This window comes from Cherax quadricarinatus, unplaced genomic scaffold (genome assembly GCF_038502225.1).
Source record: "Cherax quadricarinatus isolate ZL_2023a unplaced genomic scaffold, ASM3850222v1 Contig132, whole genome shotgun sequence".
Taxonomy (NCBI): domain Eukaryota; kingdom Metazoa; phylum Arthropoda; class Malacostraca; order Decapoda; family Parastacidae; genus Cherax; species Cherax quadricarinatus.
In genome coordinates this window covers 97501-125000 of record NW_027195158.1, presented here as the reverse complement: position 1 = coordinate 125000, position 27500 = coordinate 97501, and the positions used below count along the sequence as shown (strand labels likewise).

The 27500-nt window shown below is 37.6% G+C and overlaps 1 protein-coding gene across 1 annotated transcript in view; it reads left to right on the top strand.

The window, feature by feature from the left end:
* LOC128694501 (uncharacterized) overlaps positions 1-27500 on the top strand; it is a 111545-nt gene that overhangs the window by 83481 nt on the left and 564 nt on the right. Inside the window, exon 10 of the mRNA XM_070080077.1 lies at positions 20585-27500. This exon is cut by the window's right edge and continues 564 nt beyond it. Within this exon, the coding sequence (XP_069936178.1) occupies positions 20585-20838 (254 nt within the window). The 3' untranslated portion in view covers positions 20839-27500. The remainder of the gene's footprint in view (positions 1-20584) is intronic.

Sequence of the window (27500 nt, the reverse complement as noted above, 5' to 3'; positions counted from 1 at the left end):
ATAAATACTCCCGTACCTTCCACCCCAGGTAGATCTGTGTGTGACTTGAAAAAGCCCACTGTGTGGGTGAAACTTTGTCAATAAAGGATCACATTATACTGCATATGTGTTTATATTTCCACTTATTGGTCTATAGTTCGAAGTTGAGGACCTGTCACCTGCCTTGTAAATAGGTATTACATTTGCTATTTTCCACTTGTCTGGCACTACGCTAGTTGGTAGTGATATGTTGAAAAGATTAGCCAAAGGTTTGCAAAGTTCCTCTTTACATTCCTTTAAAATCCTTGCAAACAATTCATCAGGGTCTAGGGATTTGTTAGGTTTTAATTTCTCTATTTGTCTTAGAACCATGTCACTAGTTACTGCAATCGTGCATAGTTTATTATCGTCCTGTTCTACATAATTTATTATTTATGGAATTTCGCTAGTATCTTCCTGAGTATATCTGAAAGAACCCTTTTGGGTTAGTCTTCGAATCCCTTGCGACGTTAGCCTCATAATCCTTTTTTGCTTTTCTTATTCCTTTTTTTATTTCCTCTCTTTAATTGAATATATTGATTTCTCAACTGCCCATCCCGTCTTTTGATACGCCTAAAAATGAGATGTGTTAATCTATTGTTCATCCATTTGGGATAATTTTTGTTAGATCCTATTTCCCTACTCGGAATAAAAGTTGGCTGAGCAGCTAGAACTATGCTCTGAAAAACGTTATATTGGCAACCAACACCAGCTACCTGACCCATAGTCAGGACATCGCAATTTAGCCCACCCAGATAATTTTTCAGTCCCATGAAGTCAGCCACTCGAAAGTTTGGGACAGAGACTTGATTGCAGTTTACTGGGTAATTCCATAATATATTGAAACTAAGTGATTTGTGATCATTTTCCCCAAGCTCATCGTTAACCTCAAGATTATTAATTAGTGAATCTTTGTTGGCAAGAACCAAGTCAAGCATATTGTTTCCTCTAGTTGGTTCTGTCACAAACTGTTTTAAAAGGCAATCCTGAACTGTATCAAGAAAGTCATTAGACTCAAGATTTCCTGTCAAATTGTTCCAATAAATTTGTCTAAAGTTAAAATTTCCCATTAACACAACATTTTCATATCTAGACGCCTTACGAATTTCGTCCCATAACAGCTTATGCACTCCCTATCAAGGTTTGGGGGCCTATAAATCACACCCAAAATTAATTTTTCATACCCCTCGAGAAACTGTAGCCAAACAGATTCTGTGTTCGATGTTTCTAATCTTATATCATGTCTAACACAACCGTTTAAATTTTCTCTGAAATACATTTCCACTCCACCACCCTTCCTGTTGACCCTGTCAGTATGGAATAGTTTATAACCCTTTATGCTGCATTCGGAAGGCATTTCTCTATCCTTCAAGTGAACCAGGTCTCAGTTATAGCGATAATATCTAAATTACCTGCACTTGCGAGTAATCTTAGCTCATTTATCTTATTTCTTAGACTCCTACTATTTGTATAGTAAACCTTAAGGGAGTTAGCCACTCGTTGCTCTCTACTATCTCTCTTTGTTTGTTGATCAGTTGCTTTGCCTTTATTAGGAACTTTATTTTGAATATTGTCTTTTAAACATATCCCTGAGGTATCCCGGTAATAACTGTTGTTTTTAACCCTAACGCTGCATCCTGATTGTTTCCCACAAACACCCATACCTCTATAATCTATCAGTTTAAATTCCTAGACAAGTCATCAATTACCCCCTCAGTCGAACTGGCTAATGCAACCACTCCAACCCCAGAGAGATGAACCCCATCCTTTGCATACATATCATGTTTGCCATAGAATTTGTCCCAGTTATCAATGAATTGGACTGCAAGTTCCTTGCAGTACCTGTCTAGCCAATTGCCTTAGACATCCATTCATTGCTCACTCCCCTTCTAGGTAAGATGCTACATATGATAGGGATCCCTCCCTTAGACCTGACTACTTCTATGGCTGACCTGTACTTATCCAGTAGCTCCTGTCTCCTGCCCTTCCCAATGTCATTTCCACCAGCACTAAGACAGATAATGGGCTTGTTCCCATTACCTGACATAATATTCATCCTGCTGACTATGTCACCAACACCAGCTCCTGGGAGGCACACTCTCTGTCTGACTTTTCCATCTCTGTTACAAAATGCATGGTTCATATATCTTACCTGAGAGTCTCCCACAATCAATATTTTTACCTTGATTAGCAGGGGAGTCAGAGGTACCTTTAACCTCACTAACCACTGAAGCATATTCGTATTGGAGAACAGAGAATCGATTTCCTACCTTCACAACTTCTTTGTTAACCCTCCTTATCTTCCTTCTTCCTGAATTGTGAATCAATTGCCACTAAAGCAGCTGCCACTCTCACAGGTGGTAAGCATTTCCTCCTTTCCAGCACCAGCTATCTCACACTCACTCCCCAACACATCTAGGCGAAGCTTCAGCCTCCTATTTTCCTCCTGAAGAAGTAGAACCTCCTTCAACACTTTAACCTGAGATTCTAAAACACTACAACAAGCCATGGTGCTTAGTAACACCCCACACTAATACCCAGACAGCTCAGGACAGGTATGACCACACGTGACCACTGACCTCAGTGTACCGAGATGTCAGAAATACATGTCTAGAACATATTGTTACGTGTTTGTCACTGATTACAATGCAAAAATCTCACCCAGCTCCTCAGAGTTGGGGCGCATACCCAAGATACAGCAGCTCTGAGTCTGGAACAGAAAACTAGCTGCCCTGGGATCCCTTGTTACCCTGATGAGTCTTTTGCCTAGCTCGTTAAGGAACTTAGATGCACTCTTTACCCATGAGCATAGTGTCTCTGAGCCTATGGGAACAAACACATAATGATGGCTCAAGAAATCGTAATGACACGATTGCAAATAAACCATACCCCCGGCCGGGATTGAACCCGCGGTCATAGAGTCTCAAAACTCCAGCCCGTCGCGTTAGCCACTAGACCAGCTAGCCACAATAAGATTCATCCAACTAGGTATATTTCTACACCATAGGAAAGTTAGCACAGGCACCTCTGTGACCACAAATGCAAGTTTTTACAGACGAATCTCCAGCTAGCGTGGCCGTGACGAACTCTAGCTCAAGTCCCTTCACTGCCGTCAACATGACTCAAGAAATCGTAATGACACGATTGCAAATAAACCATACCCCCGGCCGGGATTGAACCCGCGGTCATAGAGTCTCAAAACTCCAGCCCGTCGCGTTAGCCACTAGACCAGCTAGCCACAATAAGATTCATCCAACTAGGTATATTTCTACACCATAGGAAAGTTAGCACAGGCACCTCTGTGACCACAAATGCAAGTTTTTACAGACGAATCTCCAGCTAGCGTGGCCGTGACGAACTCTAGCTGGAGTTTTGAGACTCTATGACCGCGGGTTCAATCCCGGCCGGGGGTATGGTTTATTTGCAATCGTGTCATTACGATTTCTTGAGTCATGTTGACGGCAGTGAAGGGACTTGAGCTAGAGTTCGTCACGGCCACGCTAGCTGGAGATTCGTCTGTAAAAACTTGCATTTGTGGTCACAGAGGTGCCTGTGATAACTTTCCTATGGTGTAGAAATATACCTAGTTGGATGAATCTTATTGTGGCTAGCTGGTCTAGTGGCTAACGCGACGGGCTGGAGTTTTGAGACTCTATGACCGCGGGTTCAATCCCGGCCGGGGGTATGGTTTATTTGCAATCGTGTCATTACGATTTCTTGAGTCATGTTGACGGCAGTGAAGGGACTTGAGCTAGAGTTCGTCACGGCCACGCTAGCTGGAGATTCGTCTGTAAAAACTTGCATTTGTGGTCACAGAGGTGCCTGTGCTAACTTTCCTATGGTGTAGAAATATACCTAGTTGGATGAATCTTATTGTGGCTTGCTGGTCTAGTGGCTAACGCGACGGGCTGGAGTTTTGAGACTCTATGACCGCGGGTTCAATCCCGGCCGGGGGTATGGTTCACATAATGATGGGCAAGTTCTAAATATTTTCTCGACTTTTGGAACTTCCTGAAGCTGGCAGCTGCTCCTCCTTCCTCCCTAATGTATTGGAGATAGCTATCAGTCATATATATTTATAGAAGGGGTTGCAAGAGGTGTGGAGCTAAAAGATAAATAATCCAAGACAAAGTTGGAGTTGTCACAGTTGCTCTTTGCTGATGACACGGTGCTTTTGGGAGATTTTAAAGAGAAGTTGCAGAGGTTGGTGGATGAATTTGGTAGGGTGTGTAAAAGAAGAAAATTAAAAGTGAATATAGGAAAGAGTAAAGTTATGAGGATAACAAAAAGATTAGGTGACGAAAGACTGGATATCAAATAGGAGGGAGAGTGTATGGAGGAGGTGAATGTATTCAGATATTTGGGAGTGGACGTGTCAGCAGATGGGTCTATGAAGGATGAGGTGAATCACAGAATTGATGAGGGGAAAAGGGTGAGTGGTGCACTTAGGAGTCTGTGGAAGCAAAAAGGGAAATGTATGAGAGTATAGTTGTACCAAAACTCTTGTATGGGTGTGAAGCATGGGTGATGAATGTTGCAGTGAGGAGAAGGCTGGAGGCAGTGGAGATGTCATGTCTGAGGGCAATGTGTGGTATGAATATAATGCAGAGAATTCGTAGTTTGGAAATTAGGAGAAGGTGTGGGATTACCAAAACTATTATCCAGAGAGCTGCAAAGGGGTTGTTGAGGTGGTTCAGACATGTAGAGAGAATGGAACGAAACAGAATGACTTCGAGAGTGTATAAATCTGTTGTGGAGGGAAGGTGGGGTAGGGGTCGGCCTAGGAAGGGTATATATATATATATATATATATATATATATATATATATATATATATATATACATGTATATACATACAGGCCCCGCTTTATGGCGTTTCGCCTTATGGTGTTCTGCTAATATGGCGATGTCAAATTATGACCAAAATTTGCTATACGGCAAGCGGTCTTTCAAATACGGCGCCCCCCACGCGGTTTGTTTACATTCTCCGTGACCTCATCTATTATGTCAGAAAACTTTCCAAAATTTCAAGTGTTTTAAAGTTACTGCATATTTTATATGTACTTTGATAATTATACTTATGTGTACCTGTACACTGTGCTGGTGTGCAGGTACACATTAAAATCGCTAAGTCTCTCTCTACTCATGACGCCAATACTACGTAATAATAATCACTCTTGGGCACACTAAATGTCTTATTTTACATCAATATAGGCATTTTCATTAATCCATCTATGATATTTTCCTCAAAATTATATATGAAACCCATTACATAGCATATAAACATGATACATACACTCAGAATAAAAATTGATGTAAATATGAGATTTGTTTACAAAGCAGCTGTGTAGGTGGTGTCGGAAGAATTACGTTTTCTCTAGTCAAACACTGGGGGGTAACTGTAGAAAAATATTCTTTTCGTATGCCTTTACTCTATGTATAGCAATTCACGAGCCTTGCTTTTTATAATAAATAATAATAATAATAATAATTATTATTATTATTAATATTAATAATAATATTATTTTTAATGTTAATACTACTACTACTAATAATAATATTATTATTATTATTAATATTATTATCTTCATTCACTCTAAAAATTGTGTGTTGTGTTTGTTTATTCTGAACTAACTTGTACAACTTGTACACAATGTAAAAGTATTTGTATTGTGAGGTAATTATTATTAAAATAAAAGAATATTGAGGTAAATGTTTTACAACCTCTTACAAATGGACGTGAATGAACTAAAAGTAGACACATATTAATAGGCATTTATTTCGCCTGACCAAGTGATCGTCCACTACCTGTTCAGTTTGTGTTCTTACATTGTCTCAACTCTGTATCTCGTTCTCTCTCTCGTTTACTCTTTCGTTAACTAGTTGGCTCTCATTGACGATGGCGTCTAAGGTTAGCTGTGATAAAAAGAGAAGTCGTAAGCCTCTTGCTTTAAGTGCCAAGTTAGAGGATGATGGTGTGCCATTCTGATTTTATTCAATAAACACCCTGCCACTCACCTCTCACACATTAATATTAATATTTTAAGGTAAGTAATAAGTGTACTCTGTGTGTATCTTACCTTTTATTGTGTTTTTAATGCCTATTTCTATTGCTAACTTAATATAAGTTAGTGTAAACTTGTTGTCTGGCATTTATTGCATATTTTATATGCTCTGATAATAATACTTGTGGAGCCGGGTGGAGGGACAACATTACGTTTTCTCTGTTCAGCCATCAGAGAAAACGTGTATGAATCTGCGTTTGGCCCAGCCACTCCCCCACTCCGCTTTTGTTTACAATTTTCGGCATGAATTATTCATTACTTCTACCTTCGTTTATGATGGCATCTAAAGGTAGTTGTTAGAAATGATTAAATTCAGTGAACAAGGCATGTCGATGTTAATAATATGGCTCTGGGCCACAGTGTAGGTAGCCGGTAGGTGTAGCCCAGGCTACACCTACCGGCTACCTACACTGACTTTATACAAATAAATACTACTCACCTCTCTTCCTATATTAAGACTACACATATTTTAAGGTAAATAATGAGTGTACTGTATGTGCATTTTACCTCTCTGGGATGTTTTAAATATCGTATATTAAGTATGAGACGGGGAGCCAGTGCTACCTACACCTGGGCTACCTGCACCTGACTTCCTACAAATAAGTACTACTCACCTCTCTCCCTACATTAAGATTACAAATACTTTAAGATAAGTAATGAATTTACTGTGACTGTATTTTACTTTGTGTGTTTTTAATGCCTAGTTCTATTACTAACTTAATATAATTTAGTGTAAACTTGTTGTCTGGCATTTATATGCATTTATAAATGGAAAAAATGGCATTCTGCCTTCCGGCGATGTCTGCTTTCCGGCGACAGCCTGGAACCTAACCCACCGTATAAGTGGGGCCCTACTGTATATATATATATATATATATATATATATATATATATATATATATATATATATATATATTTTATATATATATATATATATATATATATATATATATATATATATATATATAAGAGGGTAAGGTACCTAGGGATTGGCAGGGAGCATGCATAGTTCCTTTGTATAAAGGCAAAGGGGATAAAAGAGAGTGCAAAAATTATAGGGGGATAAGTCTGTTGAGTATACCTGGTAAAGTGTATGGTAGAGTTATAATTGAAAGAATTAAGAGTAAGACGGAGAATAGGATAGCAGATGAACAAGGAGGCTTTAGGAAAGGTAGGGGGTGTGTGGACCAGGTGTTTACAGTGAAACATATAAGTGAACAGTATTTAGATAAGGCTAAAGAGGTCTTTGTGGCATTTATGGATTTGGAAAAGGCGTATGACAGGGTGGATAGGGGGGCAATGTGGCAGATGTTGCAAGTGTATGGTGTAGGAGGTAGGTTACTGAAAGCAGTGAAGAGTTTTTACGAGGATAGTGAGGCTCAAGTTAGAGTATGTAGGAAAGAGGGAAATTTTTTCCCAGTAAAAGTAGGCCTTAGACAAGGATGTGTGATGTCACCGTGGTTGTTTAATATATTTATAGATGGGGTTGTAAGAGAAGTAAATGCGAGGGTCTTGGCAAGAGGCGTGGAGTTAAAAGATAAAGAATCACACACAAAGTGGGAGTTGTCACAGCTGCTCTTTGCTGATGACACTGTGCTCTTGGGAGATTCTGAAGAGAAGTTGCAGAGATTGGTGGATGAATTTGGTAGGGTGTGCAAAAGAAGAAAATTAAAGGTGAATACAGGAAAGAGTAAGGTTATGAGGATAACAAAAAGATTAGGTGATGAAAGATTGAATATCAGATTGGAGGGAGAGAGTATGGAGGAGGTGAACGTATTCAGATATTTGGGAGTGGACGTGTCAGCGGATGGGTCTATGAAAGATGAGGTGAATCATAGAATTGATGAGGGAAAAAGAGTGAGTGGTGCACTTAGGAGTCTGTGGAGACAAAGAACTTTGTCCTTGGAGGCAAAGAGGGGAATGTATGAGAGTATAGTTTTACCAACGCTCTTATATGGGTGTGAAGCGTGGGTGATGAATGTTGCAGCGAGGAGAAGGCTGGAGGCAGTGGAGATGTCATGTCTGAGGGCAATGTGTGGTGTGAATATAATGCAGAGAATTCGTAGTTTGGAAGTTAGGAGGAGGTGCGGGATTACCAAAACTGTTGTCCAGAGGGCTGAGGAAGGGTTGTTGAGGTGGTTCGGACATGTAGAGAGAATGGAGCGAAACAGAATGACTTCAAGAGTGTATCAGTCTGTAGTGGAAGGAAGGCGGGGTAGGGGTCGGCCTAGGAAGGGTTGGAGGGAGGGGGTAAAGGAGGTTTTGTGTGCGAGGGGCTTGGACTTCCAGCAGGCATGCGTGAGCGTGTTTGATAGGAGTGAATGGAGACAAATGGTTTTTAATACTTGACGTGCTGTTGGAGTGTGAGCAAAGTAACATTTATGAAGGGATTCAGGGAAACCGGCAGGCCGGACTTGAGTCCTGGAGATGGGAAGTACAGTGCCTGCACTCTGAAGGAGGGGTGTTAATGTTGCAGTTTAAAAACTGTAGTGTAAAGCACCCTTCTGGCAAGACAGTGATGGAGTGAATGATGGTGAAAGTTTTTCTTTTTCGGGCCACCCTGCCTTGGTGGGAATCGGCCGGTGTGATAATAAAAAAAAATATATATATATATATATATATATATATATATATATATATATATATATATATACATATATATATATATATATATATATATATATATATACATATATATATATATATATATATATATATATATATACATATATATATATATATATATATATATATATATATATATATATATATATTGTGGAAAATACTGTATATATTTTCCAGAAATTCAGTATTTATATGTAAATAGATGGCCATACTGTATTTAATAATATTTATGTCATAGAAAATGGAAAGCCTGCATCTGCGTAGAAGGGGACTCTCCATCTTGGGTTTTGAATTTGTATTAGAAACGTTGTAATGGGAAGAATTTTTCGTGCTCTAGAGGTTAAAATTGGATTGACACCTCTCAAATAGGAGGCGAAATTGTTGGATGTGCATTCCTGCATAACTTGAGATATCAGATGACTGGACAAGACAGCTCCAGGAACCTCAGATAAGCTCTCTTGATTTGTGTGTAATTCTGGCCAGCATTATTTTCATAGATTTAGTTAGAGTGAGGTTTTCTGAGTATGATACACATTAATCTCCAGTCAAATTGGTGAGTGATATTAAGATATATTTTCCTTCTGTTATGTAATTGTGTATATATATAACCATTTATTATTTTTAATATACAGTCCACAAATTTATATATTTACCAGCATTCCTGGTGTATGTATATTTCATTTAATTAATAGGTCCAGAGCAACTTGTGGATATGACAGTGGTAGGTATCGAAGGGGGATATTTTTTGCGACCCAAGTGTCCCAAATTCCTACTTGTCTAACTGATAAATAATAGTTATCATTGTTCATTTACTGTTGTGTAAATAATTATACATCCAAGTAAATGCAATTTTCCACATTTAATTTGCCCGTTGGTCCTTCTTGAACCGGAGGTAATTAGCGAAGTCATTAATTAGTTAATTCCTTAATAATTATATGTGAAATGACAGAAGGAGGTGGAAGTTAAGTTCACAAATTTATTTAATGTGAAGTTGATTATAATTATTACAATATTAATTTTGATAAGTCAAGTCTGGCTAAGTTTATATTAATTTGTATAATATTAATTTGATAAGACAATTCTGGCCAAGATTTATATCAGTGTATGTGTAATTGATAAGACAAGTGTTGTTAATTATATTAATGTGTATAATATTAATTTTGCTATGGCAAATTCTGGCAAGGATTTATATTAATTTGTATAATAATTTTGATAAGCTATAGCTGGCTAAAGGTTTGTATTAATGTACATTTAAAATTTATATATAAATTTCTTACATGTGTAATTGCTAAGCTCAAGTGTAGCTAACATTATTAATGTGTATTTAAAATTTATATTACAATTTTTACATGTAATTGCTAAGCTCAAGTAGCTAGAATTTATTTAAAGATAAGTTGTACTATTTACCTTTATAAAGTGCATAATTTAGTACATAATCAGTGTTATTAAGTTGAATTTAATACATTGCATCATGGCTGAAAATGAGGAAATTAATGCAGAAGACAAACATATGGAATATAGAGCAAAGAAAGCATCTCTGCAAGCTAGAAAGGGGCATGTAACAAAAGCATACAATAAATATTTAGAATTAATGAATCAAGAAACTGTGAATACTGATGATTTAAAATTGTATTTAGATGCTTTAGGTATTAGATATGATTCATAGAAATTATATTACAACAAATATGAAGGAGATTTATTAGTAAACTGTGTAGATGAGACTGAAGTAGATCTCATAATTAATCAGTATTATGAATTAGAGGAAAAGATTCTTTCTTGTAAAAGTCAGGCCTTGAATAAATTAAAATGTGTAAACCAGGCAGTTAATCAGTCTGCTCCAACAAATAATATGTCTTTGCCAAAACTCCCAGAACTACGTTTACCTGTATTTAATCCTGGTGAAAATTGGGAGGAATTTTGGTCAATTTTTAAAGCAGCTGTGCATGACAGGAGTGACCTAGCCTGTGTAACTAAATTATTTTACCTCAAAGGACAGGTAAGAGGAGATGTTCACATACTCATACAAGCCTTTCCCAATGTAAATGACTCTTACAAGGAAGCAGTTGACTTGTTGAAGGTCACTTATGGTAATATAGAACAAAGTAGGTTGGATCTAGTTAATATCATTGTTAATTTAAAATCCCCAGATCACACTTACAAAGGTTTACAGCAGTTTAGAGTTAAACTGGAGAGCACTCTGAAAACTTTAAGTAATAAATATAATCTGAAGGATTCAGACTGGTTATTGAGTGCCATGATACAGAATAAATTAAACTATAAAACACTTGAATGGTACTCAAACAAATATCACAAGAGTTATTTTGGTCGGGAGGAAATAAGACTAGGTCTACAAAAATTGATTGTGCAGTTGCAGACCAGCCAACTAACTCATTTTAAAGATGCAACACATGATAACTCTGAGGTATCTGTCAAGCTTCACAAAGGGAAAAAATTATCCTAATGTTAATAATCAAAATTCATTTCCTAAAAGGAGTTACATAGGGGCATATCAAGGAGCAGGAATCAGAAATAATGATTCTCCACAAGGTAAGAAGAATAAGTACCCTCCTAAGAGTAACCCAGTTAATAAGAAACCAGTCAAAGAAAGGAGAGATTGTCTATTCTGTAAGGGTACTAATTTTTCTAAGAATTGCAATGCATACAATTCATGGAATGATAAAGTTGAAAGATTGGAGGAACTTGACAGATGTATCAGGTGTTTAGGTAATCACAGTGTAAAGGATTGTCATGCTAAATTAAACAACTGTTATCAGTGTCACAAAGGAAGACACCATATAGTCATGTGTAAGGGTCTATATGACAATGTTGATAATAATGATAATGTTGACAATCCTGACACAACAGTAGCTACTGTAAAAATTGCTGCTAATGTTAATAATGATGGTTTTGCTGAAGTAGCCTTACCTGTGTTACAGGTAAAAATTGATGATAAAAGGCATAAATCAAAAAATGTAACTGCATTATTAGACCAGGGATCCCAACGTACTTTCATTAAACATAAATGTCTTGATGGTATGAAAGTACAGATGGGAGATCCCACAACTTTAAAATTATCTGGTTTTCTCTCGGATAAAAGGGCTCAATTGTATGACACTGTTTATGTAACTATCAGTTTGGGCAATGAGAAAAAACGTGTTAATGCAGTAATTGTAGATAGACTTCCAGAGAAAATATCTACAGTAGGACTTAGTAAAGCTACAGAAAGACTTTCACATAATGTAAATTTAGCACCTTCTGGTGTAAGTGATGATTCTGTAGGCCCAATAAATATTTTGATAGGTAGTGACTATTATGCCTCCTTTGTAAAGGGTATGGAAAAGAAATGTGGTGTCACCCTTTTGAAGACTGCAGGAGGTCATGTAATGTATGGTAGGATTCCTCGTAATAATAATTCATGACTAGAGGAAACTACACATACCATAACTGTGTGTCTTACTCATGAAGTCGTGCCCCAGTATAATTCTTCCATAGAGGATGGTGTTGAGCCAGTGCATAAATTGTGGGAATTACACAGCATTGGAATAAATGTAAATGAAGAAAGTCCAGACGATTCTTTTATTCAGGAGCAATACCTGAGAGATGTAAAATTTGAATCTGGACAATACTGAGTACGACTTCCGTGGAGACTGAACCATCCAGAATTGCCCACTAATTACAGAATGGCATATGGACAATTAAAGGATCAGCTCCGCGAACTGAGTAAGACACCAGAATTGTTAACTGCCTATAATGATATAATTGCTGAGCAGTTAATTAATAAATTTATAGAAGAGGTACCTCCTGAGCAAGCCAAAATTTATGGTCACTATTTGCCCCATCATGGAGTGAAGAAGGATTCTAAGATCACTCCTTTGAGGATTGTGTTTAATTGTAGTGCCAGGAGTAACAAAAATGTACCTAGTTTAAATGACTGTTTGATGACAGGTCCGTCGTTGACGGGGATATTAGGAGATATCTTATTAAATTTCAGAGTGAAGCACTATGCCTTTACGGCTGACATAAGTAAAGCTTTCCTAAGAGTGGGTTTACAAGAGGCTGACCGGGATTGTACCTGCTTCTTATGGCCTGAGAATCCTAGTGACCCACTTAGCCCTCTGAAAACCTTTCGCTTTAGGAGTGTATTATTTGGTGCTACATCCAGTCCGTTCCTACTTCAAGCGACGATAAATGCAAACCTTAAACGTATGGAAAGTCCATTGAGTAAACTAATGAGCAAACAATTTTATGTGGACAATTTCCTGGGTGTGACGTCAACTGAAGAGGAACTGTTAATGACTTATGGAGAGGCTAATAAAATAATGCAAAGTGCAAATATGCCTCTGAGGGAATGGAATAGTAATTCGTCCAAATTAAAGGACAAAATAAGTAAAGATTACCCTGGAGATGAAGTGCCAAAATGTAGTAATGTATTGGGTTTAACTTGGGATACTGAGAGAAATTTGTTAATGTTAAAACCTAATAATTACAGTATGCCCAATAAATTAACTAAAAGAGTTTTGCTTGCTGAAGTTTCCAAATGTTTTGATCTACTAGGTTTAGTAGGGAAATTATTAATTCAGGGAGCATGGAAACTTAAATGTGATTGGGATGAAATTCTACCTGAGGAATTCATTAACAGGTGGGATGAATTAATTGGTGATTATGAAAAAATTCCAATGTTGGAGTTCCCACGCCAGGTGGCCAATCCAAATGGGAAAAATGTACTCCACATTTTTTGTGATGCTTCAAAATTGGCATATGGAGCAGTTGCTTACCTTCAATGTAATAGTGTTATTTCTCTTGTTATGTCTAAGGCTAAAGTGTCTCCAATTAAATCACGTACCTTACCTCAGTTGGAATTAACAGCCATTTATGTAGGTGTCAAATTAGCTAATTATATAAGAAATAAGTTGCAGGAGGTAAATATTAGCGACACTGTAATTTGGTCTGATAATGAGGTATCCTTACAATGGATTCCCAATGGAAACAGTAAAATTGTGTACGTACAAAACAGAGTCGCTGAAATTTATCAGATGCAAGAGAAGTATAATAGTTTGGGTCAGCATATGTTAACATTTAATCATATACCTGGTGAGGAGAATCCAGGTGATTTCTTGTCTCGAGGTTTACCTTATGCTAAATTTGTAAATGCTGTATCATGGTTTAAAGGACCGAGCTGGTTGGTAAATAAAGCTAATTAGCCTGTACAAAAGGCGTACATTGCTCCTGTTGAAATTACTGTGACCACCGCTCCAATAGTTTGTCCTTCTTTATCCATTGATATAAATAGGTATTCTTCTTTACCCAAACTGATCAATGTAACTAAGTTTGCATTTGAATTTCTAAACAAGATAAATATTTCATATAAGTTTTCACATCCTCTTGAATATTGAATAAAGAGGGTACAGGAGGAAATCTATGGAAATGAGATTAAATTGATGATGGAAAGAAAAATTGTGAAAGGTTCTATAATAGAGAAATTGGGGCTGTATTTAGAGAACAATGTAATTAGGTGCAGAGGTAGGTTACAGAATGATGAATTGGGTGATTATGCTAAACACCCTATCTTACCGCCCAAAATTCATTATCTAACAAATTTGATTGTTCTAAATGCCCATAAAAATGTAATGCATGGTGGGGTACAAGATACCTTAAATTGTATTAGGGAAACTTTCTGGATTCCACAAGGACGGCAAAGTGTAAAAAGGGTGATTAAATCTTGTGTAATATGTTGCCGTGTGGATGCCAGATCCTATATGTACCCAGGTCCTCCATCAATGCCAAAGGAGCGTGTACAATTAGTGAAACCATTTGATGTAAAAGGTGTAGACTATAGTGGTCCAATAATTTTAACAGGTACGTCAAATGGTGTTCCACTGAAAGTGTATGTTTGTTTGTTCACCTGTACTGCTACTAGGGCAGTTCATTTAGAAGTGGCACAGGACTTGTCTGCAGAACAGTTTATACAGCTGTTTCGAAAATTTGCAGCTAGGAGATCCTGTCCGAGGTTGATGATTTTGGATAATGCCACAAATTTTGTAGCAGGTGCTCAACACTTGATAGAATTAAATAATAGTAGCGATGTTCAATCTCTGTTAACCCAGCGAGGGTGTACCTGGAAATTTATTACTCCTAGAGCCCCTTGGCAGGTGGGGCTGTACGAAAGTCTGATAGGCACGGTGAAGAGGTGTGTCCGCAAAGTACTACACCGGAAGAGAATTAATTTGGAAGAATTCCGTGCAGTGTTAGTGGAGGCAGAAAATCGTATAAATAATAGGCCTCTCTCGTACATGAGTGATACACCTGATGCAGATGTATTAACACCTTCTCACCTAATATGTGGAAGGAAATTGGAAGCTGCCCCTGTCTATAGAGATAATCCGGAAGAAAGTGATGAAGATTACAATGATGCGGCAGTGTTGTGTAATAAATTTAAAATGTTAAATAAAGTAATTGATCATTGGTCTAATGTGTGGCATAAGGAATATCTTCTTACACTACATGAACTCTTATGGTGCGACAGACCAATCAACCAGGTGACATTGTGTTAATTGACACTGAACAACATCGAACATTGTGGCCTCTGGGCAAAGTATTGACAATGTACCCAGATGCACAAGGTGTTGTCAGGAATGTCAAAGTGTTGTGTCATGGCCAGGAAAGTTTATGCACAATTAATAAATTGATTCCCTTGGAATTAGGTGTTCAACCAAACGTAAATGAAAATCTGAGGGAAAGTGACACTAGTGATATGGAAGATAACGCAGACCAAGTGATGCCGGAAGATGAAATCATAGTAAGACCTACTAGGAGAACAGCCACTCAAGCCAGAACTGGCTGGAATCATCTCCTAAAGGAAGGAGTAATTTGAATCGTTTAGCAACGATCTCTGGCCGGCCGCAGTGTGGAAAATACTGTATATATTTTCCAGAAATTCAGTATTTATATGTAAATAGATGGCCATACTGTATTCAGTAATATTTGTCATAGAAAACGGAAAGCCTGCATCTGCGTAGAAGGGGACTCGCCATCTTGGGTTTTGAATTTGTATTAGAAACGTTGTAATGGGAAGAATTTTTCGTGCTCTAGAGGTTAAAATTGGATTGACACCTCTCAAATAGGAGGCGAAATTGTTGGATGTGCATTCCTGCATAACTTGAGATATCAGACGACTGGACAAGACAGCTCCAGGAACCTCAGATAAGCTCTCTAGATTTGTGTGTAATTCTAGCCAGCATTATTTTCATAGATTTAGTTAGAATGAGGTTTTCTGAGTATGATACACATTAATCTCCAGTCAAATTGGTGAGTGATATTAAGATATATTTTCCTTCTGTTATGTAATTGTGTATATATATAACCATTTATTATTTTTAATATACAGTCCACAAATTTATATATTTACCAGCATTCCTGGTGTATGTATATTTCATTTAATTAATAGGTCCAGAGCAACTTGTGGATATATGACAGTGGTAGGTATCGAAAGGGGGACATTTTTTGCGACCTAAGTGTCCCAAATTCCTACTTGTCTTACTGATAAATAATAGTTATCATTGTTCATTTACTGTTGTGTATATAATTATACATCCAAGTAAATGCAATTTTCCACACACACACACACACACACACACACACACACACACACACACACACACACACACACACACACACACACACATATATATATATATATATATATATATATATATATATATATATATATATATATATATATATATATATATATATATATATATATATATATATATATATATATATATATATATATATATATATATATATATATGTATATGTATATATATATATATATATATATATATATATATATATATATATATATATATATATATATATATATATATATATATATATATATATATATATATGTATATATATATATATATATATATCAATAACATTGTATCCTGTGACAATCATTTAGCAATATGTACTTGAAATATGTCACTCTAACCTCATGTACTGTATATGCCATCTTTTTACCAACAGTGTATCTTTTAAATCTTTTGTACCACATTATGTAATAAAATATACCTATTATTAAAACAATGAAAAGATAGGGTGGTAGGGTAAGTGGAATATTCAAATAGCTTCAGAAAGAAATCCAAATATTCTCCCTTAAGCCTTTTTATCCACTTCTTCAAGGCTATGGGTCACACAGTTTGCGCCAGAAGTGGACCCCATTTATAATGCCACAACTTTTAACAGTATTATTCAGTGTGTCGGCGAGATTTGAAATTGTGAATCCGAAGATACGTACATCAATCTAGTGGAAACGAATTTCGGGAATACTTTATTTAAAACTGAGAAGAGAACAATTGTACATGTCTATTGTTCTGCTGACCTTCAAGTCGTAATAGGTGACCAGGGTTTAAAATGTGAAGCCAATTGATTATGGTGTTAAGAAATTATTAGAAAATACAATAGGCAATGTAAGGAAACTGAAGCCGGGAGACGGCCGGCTCCTGCTTCACGTCGTCCAGTATTTAAGGCTCACTCAGAACAGATAATTTAACCCTTAAACTGTCCAAACGTAGATCTACGTTTTTTCAACATTTGAAAGTATGTAAAAAAATGTAGACCTTCTTTTTTTCACATTTGAAAATGTGTAAAAAAACTTTGATCTACATATTTTTTTTGTTATATTTGAAAATATGTAAAAAAAAGTAGATCTACTTTTGGAGCACTACGCATGTGAACGTAGATCTGTTTGGACAGTTTAAGGGTTTACAACAATATTACGTAAGTTATATTTGTATTACTTTTAGCATTATCTACAGTAATTTCAGAAAATAAATAATTTTTTTAAGAAAGCCTAATTTAATATAAATTACAAGGATTCCAAAGTTTAAAAAAATACTCGTTTCATTGACAAATTTGCCAGAAGAAACGAAGTTGAATAGGTACTAACCAGGTCTTAAGATGCATCAGGCATTAAATACTGAAGCAGTTCAGAAAAGGTAAACAACACATTTTGATCGTGATGATTAAGTTAATTTAACTTAGGATAACCAAATATGGTCAAACACAATGATTCATTTCTAATCAGAAGATACATTCTCATTTTTTTTCACAGAAACCAATCTGATTAATAAAACTGGAGCATTATAACTTTTACATTCTAATTTCAAGAGTTTTCCTTAATAGGAAATGAGTTAATAGGATTATCAAAGCTTATTTCATAGGTAGCATTTAAAATGGATTGGACACTCAGACGCACCGCAGAAATTATACGCAGCAAAGTCACCACAGCTAATGTTCAACAAAAAATTAGGCTCACTAGGACACTCTAAGACCTCTGCGAAAAACACTCATTGCAAAAATTTGAGAAGACCTGAAATAATTCAAAAACCTTGCATCCAGTCCAGCCTCAAATTTGCTACAGAAATTACATAAAAAAAGAACCAAGACCTCCACTTCATCGCTAAAACTACAGACACAATGACTACGACTTTGAAAAAATGCTATCATTAAAGCATCATTTTAGTGGCCACCTCATCACACAGCTCCACAGTCCTACCTAGACTTTATATAATTAAACTAAAAAGTTTAATAGAAGACACCACTGCTGATAAAGGAGATGATGTTGAAATCTTCAACAGTAACGATTACTGGAACAAAATGTTCAATCTGGTAAATGACCCAGACTCCTGCAACCACTCACAACAAAACAAGTGGACAACCTAACTAAAAGTTTTCTTCGCATGACTTGCCTCATACTAAAGGACTCAGAACAAGGATAGAAACTTCTGCACATCATTCCCAGCAACCCCAGATTCACCAGAATGCACAACCTGAGGAAGACTTACATGCCAGGAATTTCATCGAGACGCATCTCTGGAAAAGTTGTTGCCCACTACCAGTTCTCAGTAACTCTTGATAAACATCTTTGTAAACTCATTGGCACAATCAGTCGAGCACATCTTAAAACTCTGGTGATCTACTTAATCGCATCTGCAACATTATCGTCAGGAACAAGAAACTCTCCAGCCTAGACGTGACGTCCCTATTTACCAAGGTACCCACAAACTATTAATATTCCGCGCCAGAAAACTGACAACTCTCTCGGCCTTCCTGATGAAGCCAGCGATTTCATCGACCTTGCTGAAGTGTGTGTTGGCTTTACATGGTTTTTTTTTTTTTAAATTATCCTTTTTAACAGACTTTTGGATTATTCATGGGTTCCCAACTTAGTGCGGTGCTGGCGAACCTATACATGGAATATCCAGAAGCCGAGTTATTTTCTTCTATTATTCCATCTTCGGTCACCTGGTTCCGTTATGTTGACGATATTCTCATCAGAACTCCCAGACGCTTCAACTTTCCTGCTCTCTAACAAGCTCGACCAGGTCGAGTCCTTAATCCAGTTTACCCTAGAAGTCGACGATGCTCTTCCTTTCCTTGATATTCTTCTCTACAAAGCTGACCATTAGGTTTATTTTAAAGTGTACCGAAAAGCGACTAACCAACATTATCTTCCCCACATCTCTTAACTATGATGCCATAAGTTAACGTGGCGTAATCATAAGCTTCTTATCTCCTGCCATTAGAATCTGTAGCAGTGAATTCTTTGAGAAAGAATGCCCTTTCATCAAACAAGTATTTTGTAAACATCACTGTCTTCGTCACTTCATTTGACATGATACCGCCGATAGAAGATACAAAGTCCTCCCCATCAACTCCGTTGCCAAACAATACAATAATACAATATTCCAATATCTACCTGTACATCCCTCACCATCCAATACATGATAAGTTAGGGACAACACAAGGGTCAATCCTCAGCAGGAGTATGCAGTCATTACAACCAGTTAATTATGCTCAGGAGAGACATTCGGAGATCTCCAAACACGTATTTCAGTACATCAATACACCAACCGAATGGACGACTTGAGGATTGGCTGTGTTTTACACCGAAATTTCCACAGCCATTTAATCAACTACAGAGACGTAAGATTCATCATCCGAAAAGAAGACAGTGCTGCAGGATCTTGGAATCATCACTGATCTGTATATCCACCAATTTCAATCAGGAAAACTACTTTTACAGCATAAGTGAACCCCTTGCCAGGAAACTTTTTCATTGTTATCCTATATATCAATAAACCTATTTGCCCACGCCTGGCAGGTCCTTCTCAAATCTAACCTCTTCTCAGCAATCTACTACAACATTCCTCACCCGACACTACATGTCACTGTGCATCCTACATTGTGGATTAGTGTGACACTCTTTAATATAAGCGACATGGAATAATAAGAATCGGATTACTCGTTGACCGATGGATTGAAACTGTAAATGAAGCCGGAGTCAGGCTCAAACACACAATGAGGCAGGTATAGATGAGTATAACTTCATGTTTAACATTTGTATGAGATAGAGCTAGTATGTTCTTACTGTAAATATGTTTTATCATTCACTAATTGCATAAATATTACTTATTGTGTTATTAATATTGAATATTACTCCTTTTACCATAGTATGTTACAGTGTTTTTTTATTGGAGGTTAAAGCCTATCGACTACACAAAGGGGCATTACCGATGCATGTGACACGTTCACAACCAGTTAAAAATATTCATGCTGGAATTTATTGTTATTTATGTTTACTCATAAAATAATAATTACCCCAATTAAATAATTTTATATTGACTATTCAGTGTAACAGCATTCATTATAACCCTCATATGAATTTTGAGTGTCAACAAGAGCTAAATTGTAAGTAGAGATACAGTTTAGGCCCTTATCCAATTGTCCAGCCATTTAATGACTTTTACTGGTTAAGCACTTCCTGTGAATCTTATTTAGCAATGTAAGACTGCTTTCCTCCTGTACAGGGACTGTGGTAGCGCTGGAATATCACCTGGGTGAGTGCAACGGGGCATGTAGCCAGCATCTTCGAGTCTTCAGTATCGTGGTAGTAGCACTCTACGACCTACCTCTGCTGGTGCTAGTGTATGTGTCCAGCATATTGATGCTCCTAATGCTGCTACTCCTTCTTATTACAAGCTGTTACTACTGTTGTAAAAAGATAAAGGAAGATACAGATTTCAGAGACAACATCAACAGCAACCTTGACAAGGAGGACTAATTGGTTGATGATGCAGTGTTGATGACTCTCCTCACAAACTGTTAATACTGCTAATGGGAGGCGCAACTTACGGAAAACTAGTTGCCTGATGATGTCTTGATGCTTTAAGATCGACTTGTTTATTAACTGAATTATAGTTACAGGAAAGTGATAAACTTTAGGGATCAGACAGAGCCTGACAAATACATTATATAACTACTGCTGCAACAAGCGAGACAAAGACAGGGTAGACAGCAGTTTTGAAGATTTTTCTTTTTACGTCTTCGTCAGGTTTTTTCTCACTAAGTTTGCCCGAAATTTAGTGTATAATGACAGAAGTGGTTCAGTAAATTTCATCTATATCTTCTTCAGGAAAGTAAAGTTTCTTTACAGGATTCTTCTCACTAAGTCTGCACGAAATTAAATAAATAATGTCAGGGTTGATTCAGTAAAGTTTTTATTTTCATTGACATTTACACTGACTTTACAAGATGTAGCATATAATGGTGAAGCTGTTCCATGTACGAATAATAGTTAGGTTGATCCATGTACTATAATGGTGAGGCTGACCGATGTACTATAATGGTGAGACTGCTCCATGAGCAATAATGGTGAGGCTGTACCATGTACTATAATTTTGAGGCTGATCCATGTACTCTAATAGCGAGGCTATTTCATGTAATATAATAGTTAGGTTGATCCATGTTCTATAATGGTGAGGCACTTCTATGTACTATAATGGTGAGGCTCTTCCATGTACTACATGGTGAGGCTCTTCCATGTACTATAATGGAGAAGCTGTTCCATGTACTATAATGGTGAGGCTGATCGATGTACTATAATGGTGAGGCTGTTCCATGTACAATAATGGAGAGGCTGTTCCATGTACTATAATGGTGAGGCTATTCCATGTACTATAATGGTGAGACTGATCCATGTACTATAATGGTGAGGCTGTTCCATGTACTATAATAGTTAGGTTGATCCATGTACTATAATGGTGAGGCTGTTGCATGCACTATAATAGTTAGGTTGATCCATGTATTATTATAATGAGGTTGTTCCACGTACTAAAATGGAGAGGCTGTTCCATGTACTATAACGGTGAGGCGGATCCATGTAGAATAATGGTGACCCTGTTGCATGTACTATGGTGGGGAGGCTGTTCCATGTACTATAATGGTGAGGCTGTTCCATGTAGTATAATGGTGAGGCTGTTGCATGTGATATAATGGTGGGGCTGTTCCATGTAGTATAATGGTGAGGCGACTCCATGTGCTATAATTGTGAGGCTGTGTCATGTAGCATAATGGTGAGGCTGTTCTTTGTACTATAATAGTGAGGCTGTTCCATGTACTATAATGGTGAGGCTGTTCCATGTAGTATAATGGTGAGGCTGTTCCATGTAGTATAATGGTGAGGCTGTTGCATGTGCTATAATGATGAGGCTGTTCCATGTACTATAATGGTGAGGCTGTTCCATGTACTATAATGGTGAGGCTGCTCCATGTACTATAATGGTGAATCTGTTCCATGTACTATAACAGTTAGGTTGATCCATGTACTATAATGGTGAGGCTGTTCCATGTACTATAATGGTGAGTCTGTTCCATGTACTGTAATGGTGAGCCTTATCCATGTACTATAATGGTGAGGCTGTTCCATGTACTATAATAGTTAGGTTGTTCCATGCACTATAATGGTGAGGCTGCTCCATATACTGTAATGGTTTGGCTGTTCCATGTACTGTAATGGTGAGACTGTTCCATGTAGTATAATGGCGAGGCTGTTCCATGTAGTATAATGGTGAGGCTGTTCCATGTACTATAATGGTGAGTCTGTTCCATGTACTGTAATGGTAAGGCTGTTCCACGTACTATAATGGTTAGTTTGTTCTATGTAGTATAATGGTGAATCTGTTCCATGTGCTATAACGGTGAGGCTGTTCCACACAGTATAATGGTGAGGCTGTTCCATATGTTACAATGGTGAGGCTGTTCCGTGTACTATAATGGTGAGGCTGTTCCATGTACTATAATGGTGAGACTGTTCCATGTAGTATAATAGTGAGGCTGTTTCATGTACTCTAATGGAGAGGCTGTTTCATGTACTATAATTGTGAGGCTGTTCCATATAGTATAATGGTGAGGCTGTTCCGTGTCCCATAATAGTGAGGCTTTTCCATGTACTATAATGGTCAGGCTGTTCCATGTAGAATAATTAGGAGGCTCTACTATGTGCTATAATGGTGATGCTGTTCCATGTAGTATCAAGGCGAGGCTGTTCCATGTAGTATAACAGTGAGGCTGTTCCATGCGCTATAATGATGAGGCTGTTCCGTGTAGTATAATGGTGAGGCTGTTATGTGTACTATTATTGTGGAGCTGTTCCATATACTATAATAGTTAGGTTAATCCATGTACTATAATTGTGAGGCTGTTCCATGATCTATAATGGTGAGGCTGTTCCATGTACTGTAATGGTGAGGCTTTTCCATGTACTGTAATGGTGAGGCTGATCCATGTACAAAAATGGTGAGGCTGTTCCAAGTTCTGTAATGTTGAGGCTGTTCCATGTAGTATAAATGGGAGGCTGTTCCTTGTAATATGATTGTGAGGCTGTTCCATTTAATATAATGGTGAGGCTTTTCCATATACTATAATGGTGAGGCTGTTCCAGGTACTGTAATGGTAAGTTTGTTCAATGTACTATAATTGTGAGGCTGTTCTATGTAGTATAATGGTGAGACTGTTCCTTGTGCTATAATGGTAAGGCTGTTCCGTGTAGTATAATGGTGAGGCTGTTTCATGTAGCATAATGGTGAGGCTGTTCCACGTGCGATAATGGTGAGGCTGCTCCTAGTAGTATAATAGTGAGTTTGTTCCATGTAGTATAATGGTGAGGCTGTTCCATGTGCTATAATGGTAAGGCTGTTCCATGTAGTATAATGGTGAGGTTGTTCAATGTGCAATAATGGTGAGGCTGTTCCATGTAATATATTGGTGAGGCTGTTCTATGTACAATAATGGTGAGGCTGTTCCATGTACTATAATGGTGAGGCTGTTCCATGTATTATAATGGCATGGCTGTTCCATGTATTATAATGGTGATTCTGTTCTATGTACAATAATGGCGAGGCTGTTCCATGTATTATAATAGTGAGGCTGTTCCATGAACTATAATTGTGAGGCTGTTCCATATACTATAATGGTGAGGCTGCTCCATGTAGTATAATTGTGAGGCAGTTCCATGTACTATAATGGTGAGGCTGTTTCATGTAGTATAACGGTGAGGCTGTTCCATGTGCTATAATGGTGAGGCTGTTCCATGTAGTATAATGGTGTGGCTGTTCCATATATTATAACGGTGACGCTGTTCCATGTGCTATAATGGTGAGGCTGTTCCATGTAGTATAATAGTGAGGCTGTTCCATGTGCTATAATGGTGAGGCTGTTGCATGTGATATAATGGTGAGGCTGTTACATGTAGTATAATGTGAGGCTGCTCCATATGCTATATTGGTGAGGCTGTTCCATATTCTATAATGATGAGGCTGTTCCATATTCTATAATGATGAGGCTGTTCCATGTACTATAATTGTGAGGCTGTTCCATGTACTATAATGGTGAGGCTGTTCCATGTACTATACTTATGAGGCTGTTCCATGTACTATAATGTTGAGGCTGTTCCATGTTCTATAATGGTGAGGCTGTTCCATGTACTATAATGGTGAGGCTATTCCATATTCTATAATGATGAGGCTATTCCATGTACTATAATGGTGAGGCTGTTCCATGTACTATAATGATGAGGCTGTTCCATGTACTATAATGGTGAGGCTGTTCCATGTTCTATAATGGTGAGGCTGTTCCATGTACTATAATGATGAGGCTGTTCCATGTACTATAATAGTGAGGCTGTTCCATGTACTATAATGGTGAGGCTGTTTCATGTGCTATAATGGTGAGGCTGTTCCATGTAGTATAATAGTGAGGCTGTTAAATGTACTATAATGGTGAGGTTGCTCCATGTACTATAATGGTGAGGCTGTTCCATGTACTATAATAGTGAGGCTGTTCCATGTACTATAATGGTGAGGCTGATCCATGTACTATAATGGTGAGGCTGTTTCATGTACTATAACAGTTAGGTTGATACATGTACTATATTGGTGAGGCTGTTCCATGTACTATAATGGTGAGGCTGTTCCATGTACTATAATGGTGAGTCTGTTCCATGTACTATAATGGTGAGCCTGATCCATGTACTATAACGGTGAGGCTGTTCCATGTACTATAATAGTTATGTTGATCTATGCACTATAATGGTGAGTCTGCCCCATATACTCTAATGGTGAGGCTGTTCCATGTACTGTAATGGTGAGGCTGTTTCATGTAATATGATGGTGAGGCTGTTCCATCTAGTATAATGGTGAGGCTGTTCCATGTAGTATAATGGTGAGGCTGTTCCATATACTATAATGGTAAGGCTGTTCCATGTACTATAATGGTTAATTTGTTCTATGTAGTATAATGGCGAAACTGTTCCATGTGCTATAACGGTGAGGATTTTCCATACAGTATAATAGTGAGGCTGTTCCATGTGTTACAATGGTGAGGCTGTTCCGTGTAGTATAATGGTGAGGCTGTTCCGTGTAGTATAATGGCGAGGCTGTTCCATGTACTATAATGGTGAGGCTGTTCTATGTACTATTATGGTGAGTCGGTTCCATATAGTATAATGGTGAGGCTGTTCCATGTACTGTAATGGTGAGACTGTTCCATGTAGTATAATAGTGAGGCTGTTCCATGTACTATATAATGGTGAGGCTGTTCCATGTACTATAATGGTGAGACTGTTCCACATGGTATAATGGTGAGGCTGTTCCGTTTACTATAATGGTGGGGCTGTTCCATGTACTATAATGGTGAGGCTGTTCCATGTACTATAATGGTCAGGCTGTTCCACGTAGTATAATCACGAGGCTGTACTATGTTCTATAATAGTAAAGCTGTTCCGTGTAGTATAATGGTGAGGCTGTTATGTGTACAATAACGGTGTATCTGTTCCATATACTATAGTAGTCAGGTTAATCCATGTACTATAATAGTGAGGCTGTTCCATGTACTATAATGATGAGGCTATTCAATGTGCTATAGTTGTGTGGCTTTTCCAAGTACTATAATGGTGAGGCTGTTCCATGTATTATATTGGTGAGGCTGTTCCATGTATTATAATGGCGTGGCTGTTCCATGTATTATAATGGTGAGGCTGTTCCATGTACTATAATGGTGAAGCTGCTCCATGTATTATAATGGTGAGGTTGTTCCGTGTTCTATAATGTTGAGGCTGTTCCATGTATTAAAATGTTGAGGCTGTTCCATGTACTATAATGGTGAGGCTGTTCCATATAGTATAATGGTTAGGCTGTTACATGTATTAAAATGTTGAGGCTGTTCCATGTACTATAATGGTGAGGCTGTTCCATATATTATAATGGTGAGGCTGTTCCATGTATTAAAATGTTGAGGCTGTTCCATGTACTATAATGGTGAGGCTGTTCTTTATAGTACAATGGTGAGGCTGTTCCATGTATTAAAATGTTGAGGCTGTTACATGTACTATAATGGTGAGGCTGTTCCATATAGTATAATGGTGAGGCTGTTCCATGTACTATAACGGTGTGGCTGTTCCATGTACTATAATGGTGAGGCTGTTCCATGTACTATAATGGTGAGGCTGTTCCATGTACTGTAATGGTGAGGCTGTTCCATGTACTATAATCGTGAGGCTGTTCCATGTATTATAATGGTTAGGCTGTTCCATATAGTATAATGGTGTCGCTGTTCCATGTACTATAATGGTGAGGCTGTTCCATGTACTATAATGGTGAGGCTGTTCTATGTACTATAATGGTGAGGCTGTTCCATGTACTATAATGGTGAGGCTGTTTCATGTGCTTTAATGGTGAGGCTGTTCCATGTAGTATAATAGTGAGGCGGTTCCATGTAGTATAATGGTGAGGCTGTTCCATGTAGTATAAGGGTGAGGCTGTTCCATGTGCAATAATGATGAGGCTGTTCCATGTAGTATAATAGTGAGGCTGTTCCATGTAGTATAATAGTGAGGCTCTTCCATGTACTATAATGGCGAGGCTGTTCCATGTGCTATAATGCTGAGGCTGTTCCATGTAGTATAATAGTGAGGCTGTTCCATGTAGTATAATGGTGAGGCTGTTCCATGTGCAATAATGGTGAGACTGTTCCGTGAAGCATAATGGTGAGGCTGTTCCATGTAGTATAATGGTTAGGCTGTTCCATGTAGTATAATGTTTAGGCTGTTCCATGTACTATAATGGTAAGGCTATTCAGTGTACTATAATGGTGAGGCTGTTCTATGTACTATAATGGTGAGGCTGTTCCATGTACTATAATTTTGAGGCTGTTCCATGTACTATAATGGTGAGGCTTTTCCATGTACTATAATTGTGAGGCTGTTCCATGTACTATAATCGTGAGGCTGTTCCATGTTCTATAATGGTGAGGCTGTTCCATGTACTATAATGGTGAGGCTTTTCCATGTACTATAATTGTGAGGCTGTTCCATGTACTATAATCGTGAGGCTGTTCCATGTACTATAATGGTACGGTTGTTCCATGTACTATAATGGTGAGGCTGTTCCA